This window comes from Alexandromys fortis, unplaced genomic scaffold (genome assembly GCF_014885135.2).
Source record: "Alexandromys fortis isolate MF-2015 unplaced genomic scaffold, M_Fortis_MF-2015_v1.1 scaffold_67, whole genome shotgun sequence".
In the NCBI taxonomy this organism is placed as follows: Eukaryota; Metazoa; Chordata; class Mammalia; order Rodentia; family Cricetidae; genus Alexandromys; species Alexandromys fortis.
Genome location: NW_026067945.1, coordinates 8411376 through 8429712, shown reverse-complemented (window position 1 = coordinate 8429712; position 18337 = coordinate 8411376). Strand labels below are relative to the sequence as shown.

The window sequence follows — 18337 nt, the reverse complement described above, 5'->3', positions numbered from 1 at the left end:
CTGGAAATGTTTTCGTGGGTGTTTGTGAAAGCAACAGTTAGTTTCCCCAATGGGTTTTATAGGTTTCCCTTAATTATATTTGTTTAGGTGGAATTCTTAGGAATATAAGAATACAAGAGTCACGCAGAAAAGCTTGCACGTGATTTGAAATTATGTTCTCTTATTCTACACAAAATGCTTAACATCCTTATAGTTCTACATTTTATAAGCTAATTTAAATGTTTCCAATATTTTAAAGTGTTTATTAAATAATAGCAGCAGCAACAACAAAAACATCTTGATACCAGAAGGAAGATAGTACTTCCATGTCCCTTTTGGTGGATTGAAATTAAATTATAGTAATATTAGATTTTTAGCATTTGTTAAATATTCTTAAATTTCTCTGGGTTAGAATTAAGTAGCCAACCTTGCATTGTATTTATGAGAGAATAAACAGTTCTGTGGTAGGTAATTTCAGCCCAGGTATATTGCACTGTACGAGTTGATGTATTTCACAGGTTTAGTGGTTTCTGAACTGATTACAGTCCCAGTGAACATTTCAAACCATTTTCTAAGGTCTGATTTTTGAGTCTGTGTGGATATGGCAGAAATTGGCAAGAAACTTCTTTTTTCTTTTCTTTTTGGGATGTGTATTACATTTTTCTTTTCCTATCTATCTATCTATCTATCTATCTATCTATCTATCTATCTATCTATCTATCTATCTATCTATCTATCTATCTATCTATTTTTTTTTGGTTTTCGAGACAGGGTTTCTCTGTGGCTTTGGAGCCTGTCCTGGAACTAGCTCTGTAGACCAGGCTGGTCTCGAACTCACAGAGATCCGCCTACCTCTGCCTTCTGAGTGCTGGGATTAAAGGCGTGCGCCACCACTGCCCGGCTTTCTTTCTTTTTTTTTTAATGGTTTTTCGAGACAGGGTTTCTCTGTGGCTTTGGAGCCTGTCCTGGAACTAGCTCTGTATACCAGACTGGTCTCGAACTTACAGAGATCCATCCGCCTGCCTCTGCCTCCCGAGTGCTGGGATTAAAGGCGTGCGCCACCATCACCCGGCTGTGTATTACATTTTTTAAAACTTGTATGCCAATTTTTTTTTGCCTTTTATGATTTGTATTTTTTGTAGATTAAGTCAGTGGGGGATGGGAGATATGACTCAGTTGATAGTTTGCCTGGCATACAAGAGGTCCGAAGTTTGTTTCCTAATTTCGTAAAATGGATGTGACACACCTGAAATCTCTTTATTTGGAATATGGATGCTGGAGAATAAGGAGTTCCAGATTATCCTCAGATGCATAAAATTTGAGGCCAGTCTTGACTACTATTTGAGATTACGACTCTAAAACAGGATAAAAAAACAAAAAAGGCAGTGTTGCCAGGTGTGGTGGTATAAGCCTTTAATTCCAGTGGGGGGGAGATCCCAGAGGCTGGAGGACCTCTGTGAGTTCAAGGTCAGCCTGGTTTACCAGGCCAGTTCCAGGACGGGCTCCGAAACTATGGAGAAACCCTGTCTCAGGCTCTGAAACTATGGAGAAACCCTGTCTCAGGCTCTGAAACTATGGAGAAACCCTGTCTCAGGCTCCGAAACTATGGAGAAATCCTGTCTCAAAAAAAGAAAAAGCGGACTTAATGGAGGGAAGTGTAAACAATATTTGATAAGGTTTATTAAATTATAGCCAGTTAATTTCTTAAGGAGTGAATATGTAATTTTATTTGACCTTTGTATGACATTCAAATTTTATAATTTACATCGCTGTAGTGTTCAGTCCAGCTGTGTAAATTTGAAACCCATAGCTGCTGAGATCACCTGGGATATCCACACCCCTACCATTTCTCCCATAAACTTGGTATGTAGTGATCTTGTCCCTGACAAGAAAGTCTTGTGACTGCTAGTAAGTCATTTTTGCTTGTTGTAGGTTGCTTTATATTTGCCTGACTTCTTGAGTGTTACTTTAACAAAGAAACTGTGCTCAACAGTCCCCCTCCCCCATTACCTAAGAGTTACTTCTTTTCAAGGGAATAAAAGCAACTTTGTAAGCTTGTTGTTGGTCCTGTAGTTTAGTATTATTGCATGCCAATTATTACTTGTTTTGGAACATTAAGGTTATTGAGAAAAGGCCAGATTAAAACTACTATGACCCAAATCATCATATCCCCAAGGGCTGTTTTCCTTACACAGGATTTACTTTGTGTGTACGTCTGTTGTGACCTTTGCTCCCTAATCAATTTGTGTTTTAGTTGATTAGGTGACGCTGGGGTCAGAGACATTTCTGAAAAGTTCTTATGCTGAAAACATTTGATCCCCAGTTGGTACCTGAGGGTCAAAGCCTTTCTGAAATAAGTGATAACGAGCCTAGAAGTTGCTATTCATGTTCTGTTTTCTGAAGCACTTAGCTTTGAGTACTTCATTTATGGGTTCGCTTATGAGTCACCCAGTTTTGGTGTTTCAAATGTCTTTTGTGATTGTAGTAATAATTATTATCATCACTATCCTTGTTATTAGGTTTTTCGAGTCAGATTCTTTGTGTATGTAGCCTTACCTGTCCTTTTTTGTTTGTTTGTTTTTTTGAGACGTTTCTCTGTACCTTTGGAGCTTGTCCTGGAACTAACTCTTGTAGACCAGGTTGGCCTCCGAACTCACAGAGATCCACCTGCCTCTGCCTCCCAAATGCTGGGATTAAAGGTGTGTACCACCACCGCTTGGTTATATCTTATTTTGAAAAGACTTTGGATTCTCTTGTAGTTTGGGAAAAATAGGTTCCCTCCCTCTTTTGAAATTTATTTATTTTTTATGTGTATGAGCATTTGCCTGGATGGATGGATGGATGTGTACTATGTGTAAATGTGCCTGGTGCCCTTGGAGGCTTGAAGAGAGCCTTGTATCCTCTGGGACTAGAGTTACTAACAGTTGTGATAGGCTACATATGGGGTGCTGGGAGCTATAGACCTGTATCTTCAAGAATAGCAAGTTCTCTTAAAGGCTGAGCCATCTCTCCATTCTTACCCCTTTAAGAGGCTGGGGAAAGAAAGGTAAAGCTAGGCCTGATTTTAGGGCTTCATTTTCGCCATTTTCTTGCTAAGCTCTAAAGAGCTGTGTTTGGAATCATATAATGGCTATCAATTCAGCTTTTATTTTAGTGCTCAAAGCTTCCAATTTAGGTTATTTTGGGGCATTAAATTTTCTCATCTTAAGAATGTAGACCGTGTTAATCATTGGGTTGTGAGGATTTAGTATTAGAATGCCTATATGTGTAGGTCCTTGGCAAAGTGCCCAGCACTCAACAAATGGAAGCTACTAGTAATCTGTTCTATTACTGCTCAGTTTATCCTTGCCTCTCCTCACCCTTCAGCCCTGCAGTTCAAAGTGTACTTCTGCTGAGCCAAGTTCTGCCCAAGTGCCCTGGTGGTTACCAAGAGCCGTTTTAGGCAGATTAGAGGAGAGATTTTCGGGAATGACCTCAGGAGGCAAGTCCCATTAAACTTAAAATCTTGGGTGCATTTTGTAGTTAAACCTCAGTTTTGTTTTTGTATTTCTTTTTTTTTTTTTTTTTAACCTACTCCAAGGAGCCAGCCAGCCTGTGGGAGCTGATTGTTCTTCCTGTTGTGAGTCAGCCCAGTCCTGGCAGTAATGAGTTACTTTCTCCTGATGGTAATTGCTGCCCCTTTTGTAGCTCCCCTAGCTGTGGAAGGGGAGTGGCTAGTGAGTGCTCCAGTAGTGGCTGAGCCCTGCAATCTGATGTGTATGGTATTTCACTGGAAGTGGAGTGCCAAGATTTAGGTGCTTTTGATTTCTTCAGTTCCATGTGTTTTATGGGTTAGATGAGTTTGTTTCTGTCACTGGAGGGCTTTTAAAATAATCCAAGTCCTGCCCTACCTTCCAGGTTTACTTTGTAAAAGTCCTCCATGTGGCTTAGATTTACCAGTGTTTTCCTATATGCAGTGTTCACTTTTTGTTCGTATTTTTCTTAGTTATATCCACTAGCCCGTCACATCTCCTTTGTTGGTGCTTTCAGGCTTTTAGTTTGGAGTTCAGGAAATAAAAGGTGGATGGAGTTTTGAGAAAAGGAGTTAGAGGTTTAGTGGAGCGGAAGGAAGTGTTTCTGGGTTGAATATGCTCCAGCTTCAGGCATTCTTTTCAAATGTGCAGTGAGGAGCTCAATTTGCTGTAAATCTGCTGGCCTCTTCCATACTCACACTGTTCAGTTTTGATTTGGAAGTTTGTTTGGATGCTAATCTCTTTACATTTACTTAATACATTCCCAAATATTAAGAATTACTTGGTTTCAATGCATTCATATTCCATGCTCTGAGAATGGGGGGGGGGTGAGAGTGGGCGGGACTTGTCTCTTAAAGGGACAGAGTACCCATGTGACAGACCAGGCCAGCATGCTGATCATAACAACTTCCCTGCCCCCTGTTGTTTATAGAGGTAAGTACCTAACCAGATCATACAGGAGTGGAACTGTGGTGTGTTGTTCTTAGACTGTCTCCCAGTTGACAGTTGTAAACTATAACCAGCACCAGCGTTTTAAAAATTGATGGAAAACCTTAGGGAATCTCATTTATGTCGTCTTTCTTTTTTGAACAAGGTCTCACTTTGTAGCTCTGCCTGTCTTATAACTCACTGTGTGGACCAGGCTGAACTTTGAACAATCTGCCTGCTTTACCTCTGCATTTGGGCTGAGATTAAAGGCTCGCACCACATACTTGGCCCTGCCTTTTTTCCCCCCTTCCCTTCTTTTTGATTTTTGGTACGGGGTCTACTCTCTCTGTAGCCCTGGCTGTCCTGGAATGCTGTAGACCAGACTGCCTAAACTCAGATCCACCTGCTCTCGCCTCAGAGTGCTGGGATTAAAGACGTGTACCACTGTTCCCGAGTAGCCTTGTGTTTGTGGTCTTTGTATTTTGATAGGCATCAAGCCTGTAGATGAAATGATTTTAAGAGAATGTTTAAAAGAAAATAACGAGACGGCTCAGTAAGAACCACCATTCAGCCGGGGGCGATGGTGGCGCACGCCTTTAATCTCAGCACTCCGGGAGGCAGAGGCAGGCGGATCCCTGTGAGTTCGAGACCAGCCTGGTCTACAGAGCTAGTTCCATTCATTGCTCCTGCTGTGAACCCAGTTGTTAGGATTTTTATCCCTGCATGTAACAAATGAGAAAAATTGAAGTATAAGGGAGTCAGTATGGAATCGTGACTCAGATTTTTGGTAGCTGGCTTAAGCATGTCATGAATGGTTGCTGTCCCCTTTGTCGATTCAGAGAAAACTGTAGAGGAAATAGGAGACATAGTAAAACATCTTGGATCCTCCTCTTCTGCTTCTAAAGCTCGTTTGTTCTTTTGTTCATTCATTCATTCATTGTGTGGCGTATGTAGTTCATGCACACGCTGAGGCCAGAAGAGGTTGTCATTGGGTGGCCTTTATCACTGTCCTATTGCTTTGAGACAGGGGCCTCACTGAATCTGGAGCTAGGCTGGCAAATTACAGTGATCCTCCTCCCTATGCGACTCAGCACTCCACTTTGAAAAAAAAAGACAGTCTCACTATGTAGTTCTGGAATAAGTGTAAAGATTTTTATATATTTGTATTTTATTTGTATGAATGTTTCCTGTATATATGTTTACGTGCTTCATGTGTTCCTAGAGCCTTTTGGAGAACAGAAAAGGGTTTGGATCCCCATAGAACTGGAGTTATAGACAGCCATGAGCTGCTGTGTGGGTGCTGAGAATTGAATCTGGATCCTCTGGAAGAGCAGCAAGTGTCCTTTACCAGTGGATCATCTCCAACCCTACACCTGTTTTTTTTTTTTTTTTTTTTTTTTAAATTGAGGATTCTGGGGATTTGAATTCCAGTCTTCATGTTTGCAAAGCAAGTGCTCCTTCCTGCCCACCTTTTCTACATTTTATTTTTATTTATTTTTGTTTTTTTTGAGACAGGGTTTCTTTGTGTAGCCCTGCCTGGAATTTGCTCTGCCTCAGTCTCAAAGAGATCCTTCTGCCTCCAAATGCCTTTAATCCCAAAATGCTGGCATTAAAGGTGTTTGTTACCACCTCCCAGCTAACCTTTTCCGATTTAAAGAAACAGAAGCCTCAAGAGTAAAGTCTTTTATGGATGTGATCTTCAAAAGGCCAGTATTTTACATAAAAGCCTCAGGTGGGAATGTGGCCATTGAAGTGGTTTCCTTGGGGGTAGTTGAAACCTGAAGTGCCTGTGGAGGAGGCAGTTGCAGTGGTTTCCTGGAGAGTGGCTGTATCCTGGAGAGTGGCTGTATCCTGGAAGTGTTCATAGGGAGGTCTTGGAAACTTTAGAACTTGCTCTTCCGTTGTTTGGCTTTTATTCACCCGTGAATAAAAACTTACTTTGGGTTAGTTTGTGATGCATGAAAGTTTGTGCTTGTGGTCTCCCTCCCCTGTATCCTAAATTTAATTTTTGTGCATGTTTTGCTTGAGAATTACCTGGATAATTTAAACAAGTATCAGAATTGAGTGGATTTTTTTTTTTTTTAAGATTTTGTATAGCAGGTTAGGTGAAAGGGAAAGCTCTTGTTGGGTCAGTTGTTTTGTAGATGTGCCTTGTCAAGAAACAGTACTAGGTGGCAGGGTGGTGGTGGACACCTTTAACCCCAACTCTAGAGGCAGAGGCAGTCGGATCTCTGATCTCTGTGAGTTCGAGGACAGTCTAGTCTACAGAGCGAGTTCCAGGACAGGCTACAAAGCTACACAGAGAAACCCTATTTCAAAAAGCAAAACAAACCAAACAAAACAACAACAACAACAAAAAACCAAACCAAAAGTAACAGTCGTCAATCAGTCAGGTGGACATTAGGGATCTTAGGAATTAGTGTGACCCTTGTTCACATTCAGACACAGGTTGCTTGACATTCCCATGATCAGTGTATGGCTGCTTAGGTGCAAGTTGGGACTGATGGACCAAACAGCTGTAACATCTAACTCGAGAAATATTCTTGTTAAGAACTAATCACCTGGTTTGCTTGTGAATACCCAGGCATCTTGCATGGAAGTGTGGAATAGGGTAGTGGAGGGATTTGTGCCCAGGAGTCTGCATATGGAACAGTAGACTCAGGTGACTGCCGGTTTCATAGTTTGGGCAGCAGGGTAGGGTTGTGTGGCAGGTGCAAAGAGAGCTCTTGACAGTTTGCATCTCTGTTCTTTTCCTACCTTTGGCGACTAATATTTTCTGGAGATGTTTTTACCTAGTCTGGACTGGTATTTGAGGCAGTTCAGTCTGGCCTCCTGAGCGAAGGTGTTATGGCGGTGTGAAACCCCAACACCTGTTATTTTGCTTCTTTTCGTCTATAAAATTCCATGCAACAGCTTCTGAGCTTTTTCATTTTTAAAATAATAGGTGGTGATATTGTGTTTTTGAAGCAGGATTATGGACAGTGGCAGCTTTTCACCCTTGATAGCGTGTGGTCCCCTCATCCCCAGTTTCATCTTGTTTGGTTATTCATATTTTTGGTTATTACCAAGTGCTGAGGTGCTATTGACATCTAATGCAAAGAAGTGTGGGGTGCCAGGTAGTCTACAAACATTGACACTCTCTCAGCAGTCCAGTTCCAGCCCCATCAAAGGTGTCCCAATGTAGAAAGCATGTATAACGAAAAGTATGGTGGAGTTCTTCTCTTAGTGACTGTTGGTGCTATGCTGAGGCGCCTCCCCTTGCTTTCTTAGCTCCAAGGACTCTTGAGGACATGGGCATACATTTTACATTTATTATTGGGGTGGTAACCAGGGCTTTTAATTTCCTTTGAACTTTGAAGTTTCATCAGCACAGTCTGTTTCATAAAAGTCTATAAAAGTTATAGTCTACAAGTTAGCTAATAAGAAAATAGAAGACTCGGATGTTTAAAGGGAACTCCTGGCCAAACTGGGTCGTTTATTCTTAGTGTTCAGAGTGTAAGTGTCCCCTTTGATGGTTGGTTAGAACCTTGTTTGTGAGTGCAGGGAGGTGTCCCCTGTAGCCTTACCTCTTCAGCTTGCTGCTTTGATATTTATTTTATTTACCTTACTTATTTTTTACCTGAATGGAAAGCTTTCTCTTTGCCTTTTAGTATGAAACTGTTGCCAGATCCTGATTAGCTGTGTGTATGATTCTCCAGGTACACCGTATCTAGCCTCTTTGATGTCATTCACACCCCAGTCTGCTGGAGGCCAATTTTGTGGTACTTGGTAAACTTTAGGATTAGTTGGTTATTGGGGAGCAGAAGTAGCACGAGAAAGCTTAAGGGGACGTCTGCCTAGTTCCAGATGAGAATTTCAGAAACAGCTAGTTCTATGCTTTTCTTTTTAAATTCTGGCTGTCCTTGCTGCCCCAGCTCCCATAATCGCTAGAGTTGGAGGCCTAAACCACCACACTGGGTATTGAACCTAAAGGACCTTAATAAACGTTGACTGGGAAGCCCTTTGCCACTGAGCTATAAGCTGCAGACCATTGGCTGACTTAACTTGAGAAGCACTGTTGGGATCTAGCTTTGCTATCCCGTGGAATTGTACGTGCCATTTTGAGGCATTTCCTTTAAAGGGAAAGTGCATTTTCCTCCAGAGACATGTCGGTGTTTAACAGAAATGGGAAGATGTTGTTGGGCTTTATTAGGGACTGAGAAATGGGCTGCCTCCCATCACTAAGTCGAAACTGGAGGAGCATGTTTCTAAAGCATTTTGTTAGAACAAGGAAACAAAAAGAGCAGTTTCAGTTACATTAGGTTGTAAGACAGAGAACTTGACTTTGCCAATGTAAGTTGCTAATTTAGAAGCATGAGTGACTCCATTTTGGTTTGGTTTCTTGTTTACTGGTTTTTAGCCTGGTTCAAATAATTGGCCTTTCATAGATTTTATAGTCAGTAGGAGTGGAGACAAACTCAATTTCTGCTAACTCCACTACCTTGAAATTTTCTTTTTTTTCTTTTTTTTTTTTCTTTTCTTAGTTAAAGGAGAACTCACTGCTTCGCCACAGAAAAGAACTTCATTTCAGGTTGACATATATAAGGTAGAGATTTATTGTCTTGACCCAGTAAACATTTCTAATGTAAAATTTAAGCACAGATGTTAATAAAGGGGCACTCAGGAAAGTACATTGTGAGTTTGGCTTCCTCAAGGGGTTTGAAATTAAGGCCTTTGTAGCCATAAATAATGACTTTGGTGGCTCTGGAGCTCCATCCTGAAGGCCTGCTAGAGGAACCTTAAATTCTTTGACAGTTTCATGCCTGTATATGGGGACTTAGTCATTTTCACCCTCCACTGGCCTTTGACTTCCCCTTTCTCTTCTGCTGAAATCCTCTTCTGAGGGACATTGTCTTTTTTGGGAAGTAAGGTGGTGGGGGTGGTTTCTGATTTGCTTTGGGTAGGATTACATCTGGTAAAGGGGAAGCCTGAGCACCAGGGTTGCAGGGGAAGTTAAGATGTTGCTGTAAATAGCCTGGTATAGTGGTGCTCACACTTAGTCCCTAGCTGTCCTGAAACTAATTCTTATAGACGAGGCTGGCCTTGAACTCACCGATATCCGCCAATCTCTGCCTCTGGAGTGCTAGGATTAAAGGCTTATGCCACCACTGCCTGGCTTGTTTGTTTACTTTTTTTTTTTTTGTATTTACAGATATATTAAGGCCTGTTTGGATTTGTATGGACAGTGTGGATAATTCGCATCTTATATATTTTATACATGGATATGTATATTTTTTTCCCACCTTATTTTGGCTTTGAGTAATTTTGTGTTTGGCTGTTGCCCAACTTTGATTTATCTAGGTAACATACCTTCTTACTAATTGGCAGGATTTGTGTGTGAAGCTTTGACTGTCCCGGAACTCACTCACACTGTAGACTGGACAGGCCTTGACGTCACAGAGATCCTCCTGCTTCTGCCTCCCAAGTGCTGGGATTAAAGGCTTATACTACTGTACTTGGCATCTACGGGTATTTTTTAGAACTGTTTCTGGAACAGGCAAGAAGCTCATGAGTAAAAATGCCCTGGAACCCACAAAGCTTCACATGTATGTTATGGAATGTCATGCACATATACTCAGTTTAAAAAAGAAAAAAAAAGCTGGTTAATACCCTCTTTCTGCAAACCTGTGCTAATCAAATCACTTTGATTGATTAGTGGTGTGGCTACTCTTTTCCTTTACTGCCTTATCATTGTTCAAAATTTTTACTTGGGCAAAATATAAAATTGACTATAATAATATATTCTCCAAATTACTAATAAAGTTAATTTTTTATGTCATGATAGTCATCCTTCCTTCTTCCCTTCCTTCCTTGTTTTGTTTCGTTTTTCAAGACTAGGTTTCTTTGTGTAGCTGTGACTGTCGTGGAATTTACTCTTTAGACCAGGCTAGCCCTATACTCAGATCCACCAGCCTTAGCCTGCCAAGTGCTGGCCTTAAAGGTGTTATATTTTATTAAGTTTATTGACCATTTCAGTTTCTTTTCTTTGGTTGTATGTTTGTTGTTTTTACCTCATTTCCTACCGTATGTTTTGATTTGCCAGTCTTCATATGTTTTGTTAATGTATACGTTCAAGTTTGTTTTCCTAATTTACTAGGCTTAGCTGTGTTCATGCTATAACTTAAAAACTTACAAGTTTATACTATAACTTACTCTTCAGAATCTGAAGACTTGAACTTAGACGCGTAGGGATCTTAGAAACAAAGCTTAAGGAGTTGTCAGGTATCCTTGTCAGTGAGAATCTCTCCCCTTTCTTTCCATTTCCTAAGAGCCGAGGAGGAGTGGTCACATGGCAGTTTGGTTGATTTGATAAAGTGTTTGACTGAAGAATGTGTGGAATGCAGGGCCAGGAATGCATAGGGCAGATTCTGTAATTCAGACATCCTTAACACACTGGGACTTTGTCTTTATAGGAGTCAGGAAGGACTAGGCTTTTTGCGTATTTTTGACGCTTTCAATGTCTGTAATGCAGACTTTGTATGGGTATCCCTTTGGCGGTTCAGATTTTGCTTTTACCATGGAGCTCTGTCTAGTAAGTAGTTCAGCCATTTTGTAAGTTAGGAAAACAAACACCAGGGTGCTGAAATGGAGGCTCTTGGAGAACCCACAGACTTTCTCTTTTAAGTGAACCATTGCTGTGCTGTCCTCTTGTGACCATTCTGGAAATGGCACTTTAAGAAACAGAAGTGACCCTATTGTCGTCAAAGTCCACTGTTATAAGAATGACTGATCCATTTCATAAAAACCTTAGTAAAGGTGTTGAGTCCTTTTCTTTCTTTATTGGATTTTGACTCATCAGGTTTTTTTTTGTCCATTTGAAAAGTAATGAACTTTGTTTGCAGTTTAGAGTTTGAATAATTTTCAAATAAATACGATTTTTATGAGACTGTAGTGGATAATTCATATGAATTTAAGTTTCAGTTGCCTTGTTAACTATTACATCTTGAAAGTCAGTCATACTTATTAGTGTGAGTTTTACCCATCCGAATATAAGCTGAATTTGGCGTTCTCTCTCTCTCTGGGAGTGGTGTCTCCTGATCGTCAGCCTCCCAAGTGCTGGTATTAAAGCGTGCACCACTGCACCAGGCTGACCTTTTTCTTTAGGGGTTTCTCTGAATCTGTGTGATAACCAGTGAAGTACTGAAGTGCTCAGTATTGCTGGGCTTTAGGAAATGTTGTGTCACATTAATCCTGGTTACAACAATTCTGTTTTCAACAGTAAGAAACTTTCTCTTAGGCTTCTGATCCCAGCACTAGTGAGGCAAAGGCCGGTCTGTCTCTGAGTTCAAGGCCAGCTTGGGCTTCTATCTTGAAACAAATAGCAACCCCCCCCCCCCCGCAAAAAAAAAAGACTTTAGTTAAAGATTCTTATGAGAAGCAGCCCAGCATTCTTCCTGGGAATTTAAGTCTTACATCTAACTTGCTTGTTCCAAAATAAAGTTCTATTCTTGGTTTGTACATAGCACTTGCTTCTCTTGATTTTGTGACAACCGGTCTGTACCCTTAATACTTTGGCAAAAACAGTATTGATTTTTGGAGACTGCTTTACTATGGTTCTCCTGAAGGTTAACTTTTAGACCAGGCTGGCCTGGAACTCACAGAGCTCTCTACCTGCCTCTGCTGAGTCCTGGAATTAAAGCTGTGAGCTACTACTGCCCAGTCAAAGTAAATATTAAATTACTTAGTCTTATACTGACTGACTCACTTGCATCTTTATTTTAGTTGGTGACCTAGTTTATGCATCAAAAATATTTTAAGAGTTCTAAGCAGCTGTGAGTTCACCACTAAAGCCATCAGGATGCCATTGTCTTAACCTGGTTATACCTGTTTTGTTCTGATCTACAGGCGACTGCAGCTTTGTTCTTTCCTTAGGTTTGATTTCTGTCATTTTTTATTTTTTATATTACAGCACAAGCTAATCTATGGACTTTTCTAGCATACCTTTCCCACAGAATTAGCCACTCTCAACTAATTAAATTTGTAGGCTCACATTTACATACGTGTGTGCTAATGGGAATGTGGGTGATGGTACGCAGTGTTAACATTTCTATGGTCACATGCACAGAGAGAAACACAGCTGTCCTAGAATGCTTATAGTCTTACCGATTATAGTGAGCAACGGCAAAAGAACAGAAATATTCTTGTTGGAGAAATTAATCATAGATATTTATAGCTTTTATAGTTTATTGTTTAAGAGAACAGTTTGAAAATAGCCTGAGTAAACATTGAAGTCCAGCTTTCTTACGTGGCATTTCACAGAGAACTGTCTTTTTGACATTGCAATGACACATTGTGCCATGTGTGACTTTTTTTTTTTATAAACTAAGGATCCTAAGCTGAAGTGTAGGATTTATTTATTTTTTTAAAAAGATTTATTTATTGTGTATACAATGTTCTATCTGCATGTATGCCTACAGGCCAGAAGAGGGCACCAGATCTCTTTATAGATAGATGGTCGTGAGCCACCATGTGGTTGCTGGGAATTGAACTCTGGACCTCTGGAAGAGCAGTCAGTGCTCTTAACCTCTGAGCCACCTCTGCAGCCCCGCCATGTGTGATTCTTGCTTTTAGAACAAGACTAAAAGCCTTCTAGTTAACTGGACTGTTAACCTTTTTCTGTACCAGACTAAAGTGGCCCTTTTTCTGGGTCTGTAAGCTGGTAGTTTAGCATTTTTCAATCCTTTGTGTATTTCTTTTCCCAGAGAGTGAATATGTTGATTATTGTGGTGTTTTGTGATGATTAGCATGTGATTCCACCCCCAAGTTCTTGTCTGGAGTTGTGCTGGAAAACGAAGTCATTTCAAAAGGCAGGTACATGTATTACTCTAGCTCAGTCAGTGATCTCTAATATACCAGGCACAAGGAAGAATGAGAAGATGCTCTTAGTTTTTAGGCCTGTTTTTTTTTTTCCCCTAAAGATTTATTTATTATGTACATGGTATTCTGTCAGCATGTATGCCTGCATGTCAGAAGGGGGCACCAGATCTCCTTACAGATGGTTGTGAGCCACCATGTGGTTGCTGGGAATTGAACTCAAGACCTCTAGGGAGAGCAGCCAGTGCTCTTAACTTCTGAGTCATCTCTCAAGCCTGTTTTGACAAGTCACCACGTTATTTTTATAGTATGGGACAAGTGGAAGACGTGGTATTGTGTTAAGTAAATAGCTGGGCTTTACAGAAACTTACATTTATCATTCTTTGGTAGGTGTTGTGGGACCAAGCCTCATATGCATGATTAGGCAAGCACTGTATCTCTGAGCCATACTCCCAGCCCAACTGCTCGGGCTTTGGATTCAGTTTCCTAGGATCAGGTGTCATGATGAAGAGAGACATAGCAGAGGTTGGGAGATGAAGCCAATACCAAAACCAGTTTTCACTTCTTAGGGTAGTGATTTCAGTAATAGGTGAGCGCCTGGAAGTGTCTAATAGGCTGATCTAGCACAGGAGAGAGCGAAGCTTGCTTTGCTACAGAAGATGACACCCAGGTCCTCAAAGTTAGACACTCAGCATAAGCACTGTGTACGTGGGTTGGAGGAGAATGGTACTGTAATTTCTGCCATGCTTCTCTAAGCGTTACATGGAGCAAATGGAGTTGAGGGAAGGAACGAAGAAGAGATGAGCAGGGGTTGGAGAGAGGGCCCAGCAATTGAGAGGGTTTATTGGTTTTGTAGACAACCTTGGCTTCAGTTCCCTACAACTACATGATGGCTCACAACTGTCTATGACTCCAGTTCTAGGGTATCTGATACCCTCTTCTGGCTTATGGTACACAGGCATGCATGGAAACAAAACACCAATACAAAAAAATGTAAATCTTTTTCTTTTTTTGTTTTGTTTTTCGAGACAGGGTTTCTCTGTGGCTTTGGAGCCTGTCCTGGAACTAGCTCTGTAGACCAGGCTGGTCTTGAACTCACAGAGATCCGCCTGCCTCTGCCTGAGAGTGCTGGGATTAAAGGCGTGCGCCACCATCGCCCGGCTAAAAACATGTAAATCTTACAGAGAGAGATGGGAATCATTCAGACATGAACATAGGAGGATTGTCAGAAGCTAGGTTTTCCATCGCATACTGAGCTGAGTAAAAATACCAGGCTGGGGTGTCTGGGCTGTAAGGGACAGGACTTTGTAAGCTCTGCATGGCAATCTGTACCTCTAGTCCTAGGGGATCCAAGTGGCTTCTGTAAGTACTGCGCACACAAATACATTCAGGCAGAATACTGGCACACATCAAAGAAAAGGAAAAAATGTACAACCAGAAAGTAAGAGATGGGATAGGGCAGAGAGCTTCTTTTTTCTTTATTCTCTCTCTCTCTCTCTCTCTCTCTCTCTCTCTCTCTTTCTTTCTTTTTTTTTTTTTTTTTTTTGGCTCATTGAAATAGGGTTTCTCTGTGTAGCTGCTTTGGAGCTTGACCTGCAATTTGCCCTATAGACCGATCAGGCTGACCCCATACTCATAGAGATCCGCCTGTCTGTGCCTCCTGAGTGCTGGGATTAAAGGCACGAGCTACCACCACCTGGCTAGGGTATTAATTTCAAAGGAAGAGAGAGGGCTGAGTGTCTGTCTTTTCATAGGATTGTTCTGGAGAATAAACATGTATAAAGTATTTAGCATAATGTCTGACACTATGAGGTGATCAGGCAGTTTGTAGTTGTCCAACCTTTCCTTCTTAGAGACAGATTTTTCCATTTCTTCATCTTGACTGAAAGGCTTCTATACTATAATGTACTTTTTATAGAGTTGAATCAATTCAAGTTTCCAGTAATTTATTTTCTTTCTGTTTCTCTCATATTTTGTCAGGGACTCATATTCCAGGCTGGCCTCCATCTTGCCTAGCAGAGGCTGCCTTTGAATTTCTAGTCCTTCTGAGCGTGTACCACCAAACCTGGTGTGCTGAAAACTAGGGCCCTGCTGGCTTTAAAAGCACACTGCCAACCCAGTTCATCTGCAGCCTGGCTGTTTTCTATAGCTGTTTGTTAGTTGTGTGACCTCAGTTCTAATTTGGAAGCTTCATGCTACTGTGTCTACCTCTCAACCTAAAGCTTGTGTTTTGTGGTTTTGACTATCATTTGCCTCCTCACGAGTGTTCTTTCAAATGAGGGAGGTGACCGGATGTCCATAGGTCATTATCAGGTCCGTGGGAGGACCATCATTAGAGTCACTGCTGTGGAGGCAGGGCCTGTGAACTACAGGTGGTGTGTGTAGCTCCCTACCCGAGTCTAACTCCTGCACGAGAACCGCTGATTGGATAATTGCATTCTTCCTGGGGGGGGGGGTTGTTTTTCTCATTTTTGAATTGCTGTTTTTGATTTTGAAGGGGGCATTGGTATTAAGGTGACTTAGTTCTAGTGTTTCAGTCAGGTCTTAGTGTTCCTTAAATACTTGGAGTTATATAGTTTTACCTCATCAGAATGAGGAGGGGTCTATGTTCACTGGAATGTGAGAATGTGTATGTATGGTTCAACAAAATACAAAGTCAAGGTTGAAAACGGTAGGAAAGTGTTATCTGCAGCACAAAAATAAAAGTGAATTTGAAGATGTGGATGTTTAATCGCTGAAATAATGGTCTGAAGACATTACCAGAGGATTTTAAAACCTTTTTCTGTGGCAGTTCTTAAATGATTCTGAGTTCTCTTTCTGCCCTGTCTCTCTATTAAATGAAGTCATTCGGCCTCTGAAGAAGCTTCGGGTTCAGACTCTGGCAGTCAGTCGGAAAGTGAGCAGGGCAGCGATCCCGGAAGTGGACATGGCAGCGAGTCCAATAGCAGTTCTGAATCTTCTGAGAGTCAATCGGAATCGGAGAGTGAATCAGCAGGTTCCAAATCCCAGCCAGTCCTTCCAGAAGCCAAAGAGAAGCCTGCCTCTAAGAAGGAACGGATAGCTGATGTGAAGAAGGTACCTCCTGGGCTGCCTATCCAGGACCAGCGCTCAGAGTTTCCAAAGAAGATTGATTAGTGTGTCTTTTGGTTTGTCTGTTTCTGGAGATAGGGTCTCATGTACCTTTGACTAGCCAGAAACTTGCTTGCCATACAGCCAGGACTGGCTTTGTACTCCTGATCGATCCTTCTGTAGCTGTCTCCTAAGTGCTGAGATGATAGGTGTGCACCATTATACCTGGTTAGTCCTTCCCTCCCCACTTGACCTTTTTTTAAGGCAGTGTCTTACAGTATAGCCTGGTGTGGCCTGGAACTCAAGATGCTCCTCTTTTATCCCAGTGTGCTGGCATTACTGCCCTGACCATCACACTGTCATAAGGAGACTTCTCCTTGCCTAAGTGTAGCTGCACTTTGCTTATTAGAAAAGAGTCTTATAGCAAAGACCACAAAAGGCACACATTAACTTGCAAAACATTTTTGCATTGATTCTAAACTTTGAATACATTCCTTTTTTTTAAACTATTTATTTATTTATTTATTATGTATACAATATTCTGTCTGTGTGTAAGCCTACAGGCCAGAAGGGGCACCAGATCTCATTACAGATGGTTGTGAGCCACCATGTGGTTGCTGGGAATTGAACTCAGGACCTTTGGAAGAGCAGGCAATGCTCTTAACCACTGAGCCATCTCTCCAGCCCCACATTCCTTTTTTTTTTTTGGTGGAAAATAATTAGTGATTGTGTGGCTTCATCAGCAGGTGTCTGAACCCTTTTTTGGATAGGATATCATTTAGCCCAGGTTGACCCTGAACTCACTGCAACCAAAGATGGTCTTGAACTCCTCATCTTCCTTCCTCTCCCTCCTGCTGGGATGAGAGGCCTGTCCCTCTATCTTGTGGTTTTCTTCAGTGCTGTTTCGAGCATGCTAGATAAGCACTATGCCAGCTAAGCTGCTTCCCAGCCCACCACATTTGAACTTGGGAGATTTTATTTGAGAGAATTCTGTGTGAACCACTATGGAAGAATACTGTTTCTTTGTTTCTTAAAAAAAAAAAAGAAAAAGATCCTGGGGTTGGGGATTTAGCTCAGTGGTAGAGCACTTGCCTAGCAAGCACAAGGCTCTGGGTTTGGCCCTCGGCTTTGGTGGGTGGGAGGAAGCTTAATAAAATTAAGTTTTATGCTGTTATTTTTCAAATTTAAGCTATAATCTAAGATGCAAGTATATATTCTACATACTTGCTTTTATATAAGCTATACTAAATTGTAGGCAGCAGTGAACATTTTCAGACAATACGAGAAGAAACATTTGGAGCTCTGGAGATAGACTTGGGTCGAATAGTTATTTCAGTTGTCAGGAAAGTTGCCATGTAATGGTGTTTGACTTTTAGGGGCCAGCAGATGGCCAGGCTTAGAAACACTTAGTAGGTTTTTCTGTTTTGTTTGCTGACAGGATCTTATTATGTAGCCCTGGCTGTCCCGGAACTCACTATGTAGGCCAGGCTGGCTCCGAACTCACAGAGATCTGCCTGCAATTAAAGGCAGGCACGACAACTCACCCCCTGCTCCCAGCCTTTTTTTTTTTCTTGGTGTATATGTGCTGATCCTTGAAGAGGCCAAAAGAGGGTGTCCAGTTTACTGAGCTGTCCAGTCTACTGAGCTGGATTTCCAGCCAGTTCTTTGCACTATTCCTGGTGTGAGAAAGCATTCTGAGATTGGATTTGTATATTCAGGTTTTACCAGAAAAATACATACATATATACATATGTACATACACAAACGTGCATAATATTTTTAAGATAAAATTGCAAATATCAGGTAGTTTTTTCCTTTTTTTTCTTATTTATTTATTAAAGATTACTGTCTCATCCCCACCGCCGCCTCCCATTTCCCTCCCCCTCCCCCAATCAAGTCCCCCTCCCTCGTCAGCCCAAAGAGCAATCAGGGTTCCCTGCCCTGTGGGAAGTCCAAGGACCACCCACCTCCATCCAGGTCTAGTAAGGTGAGCATCC

General features: G+C 41.4%; 1 protein-coding gene across 5 annotated transcripts in view; it reads left to right on the top strand.

Moving 5' to 3' along the window:
- Chd2 (chromodomain helicase DNA binding protein 2) overlaps window positions 1-18337 on the top strand; it is a 128092-nt gene that overhangs the window by 23426 nt on the left and 86329 nt on the right. For 4 of the 5 annotated variants that reach the window (XM_050149141.1, XM_050149140.1, XM_050149142.1 and 1 more), the window contains one exon: window positions 16115-16346. The exons of the other annotated variant lie outside the window; for it this stretch is intronic. In XM_050149141.1, coding sequence (XP_050005098.1) covers window positions 16115-16346 — 232 coding nt within the window. The remainder of the gene's footprint in view (window positions 1-16114; window positions 16347-18337) is intronic. 5 annotated transcript variants of the gene reach the window in all.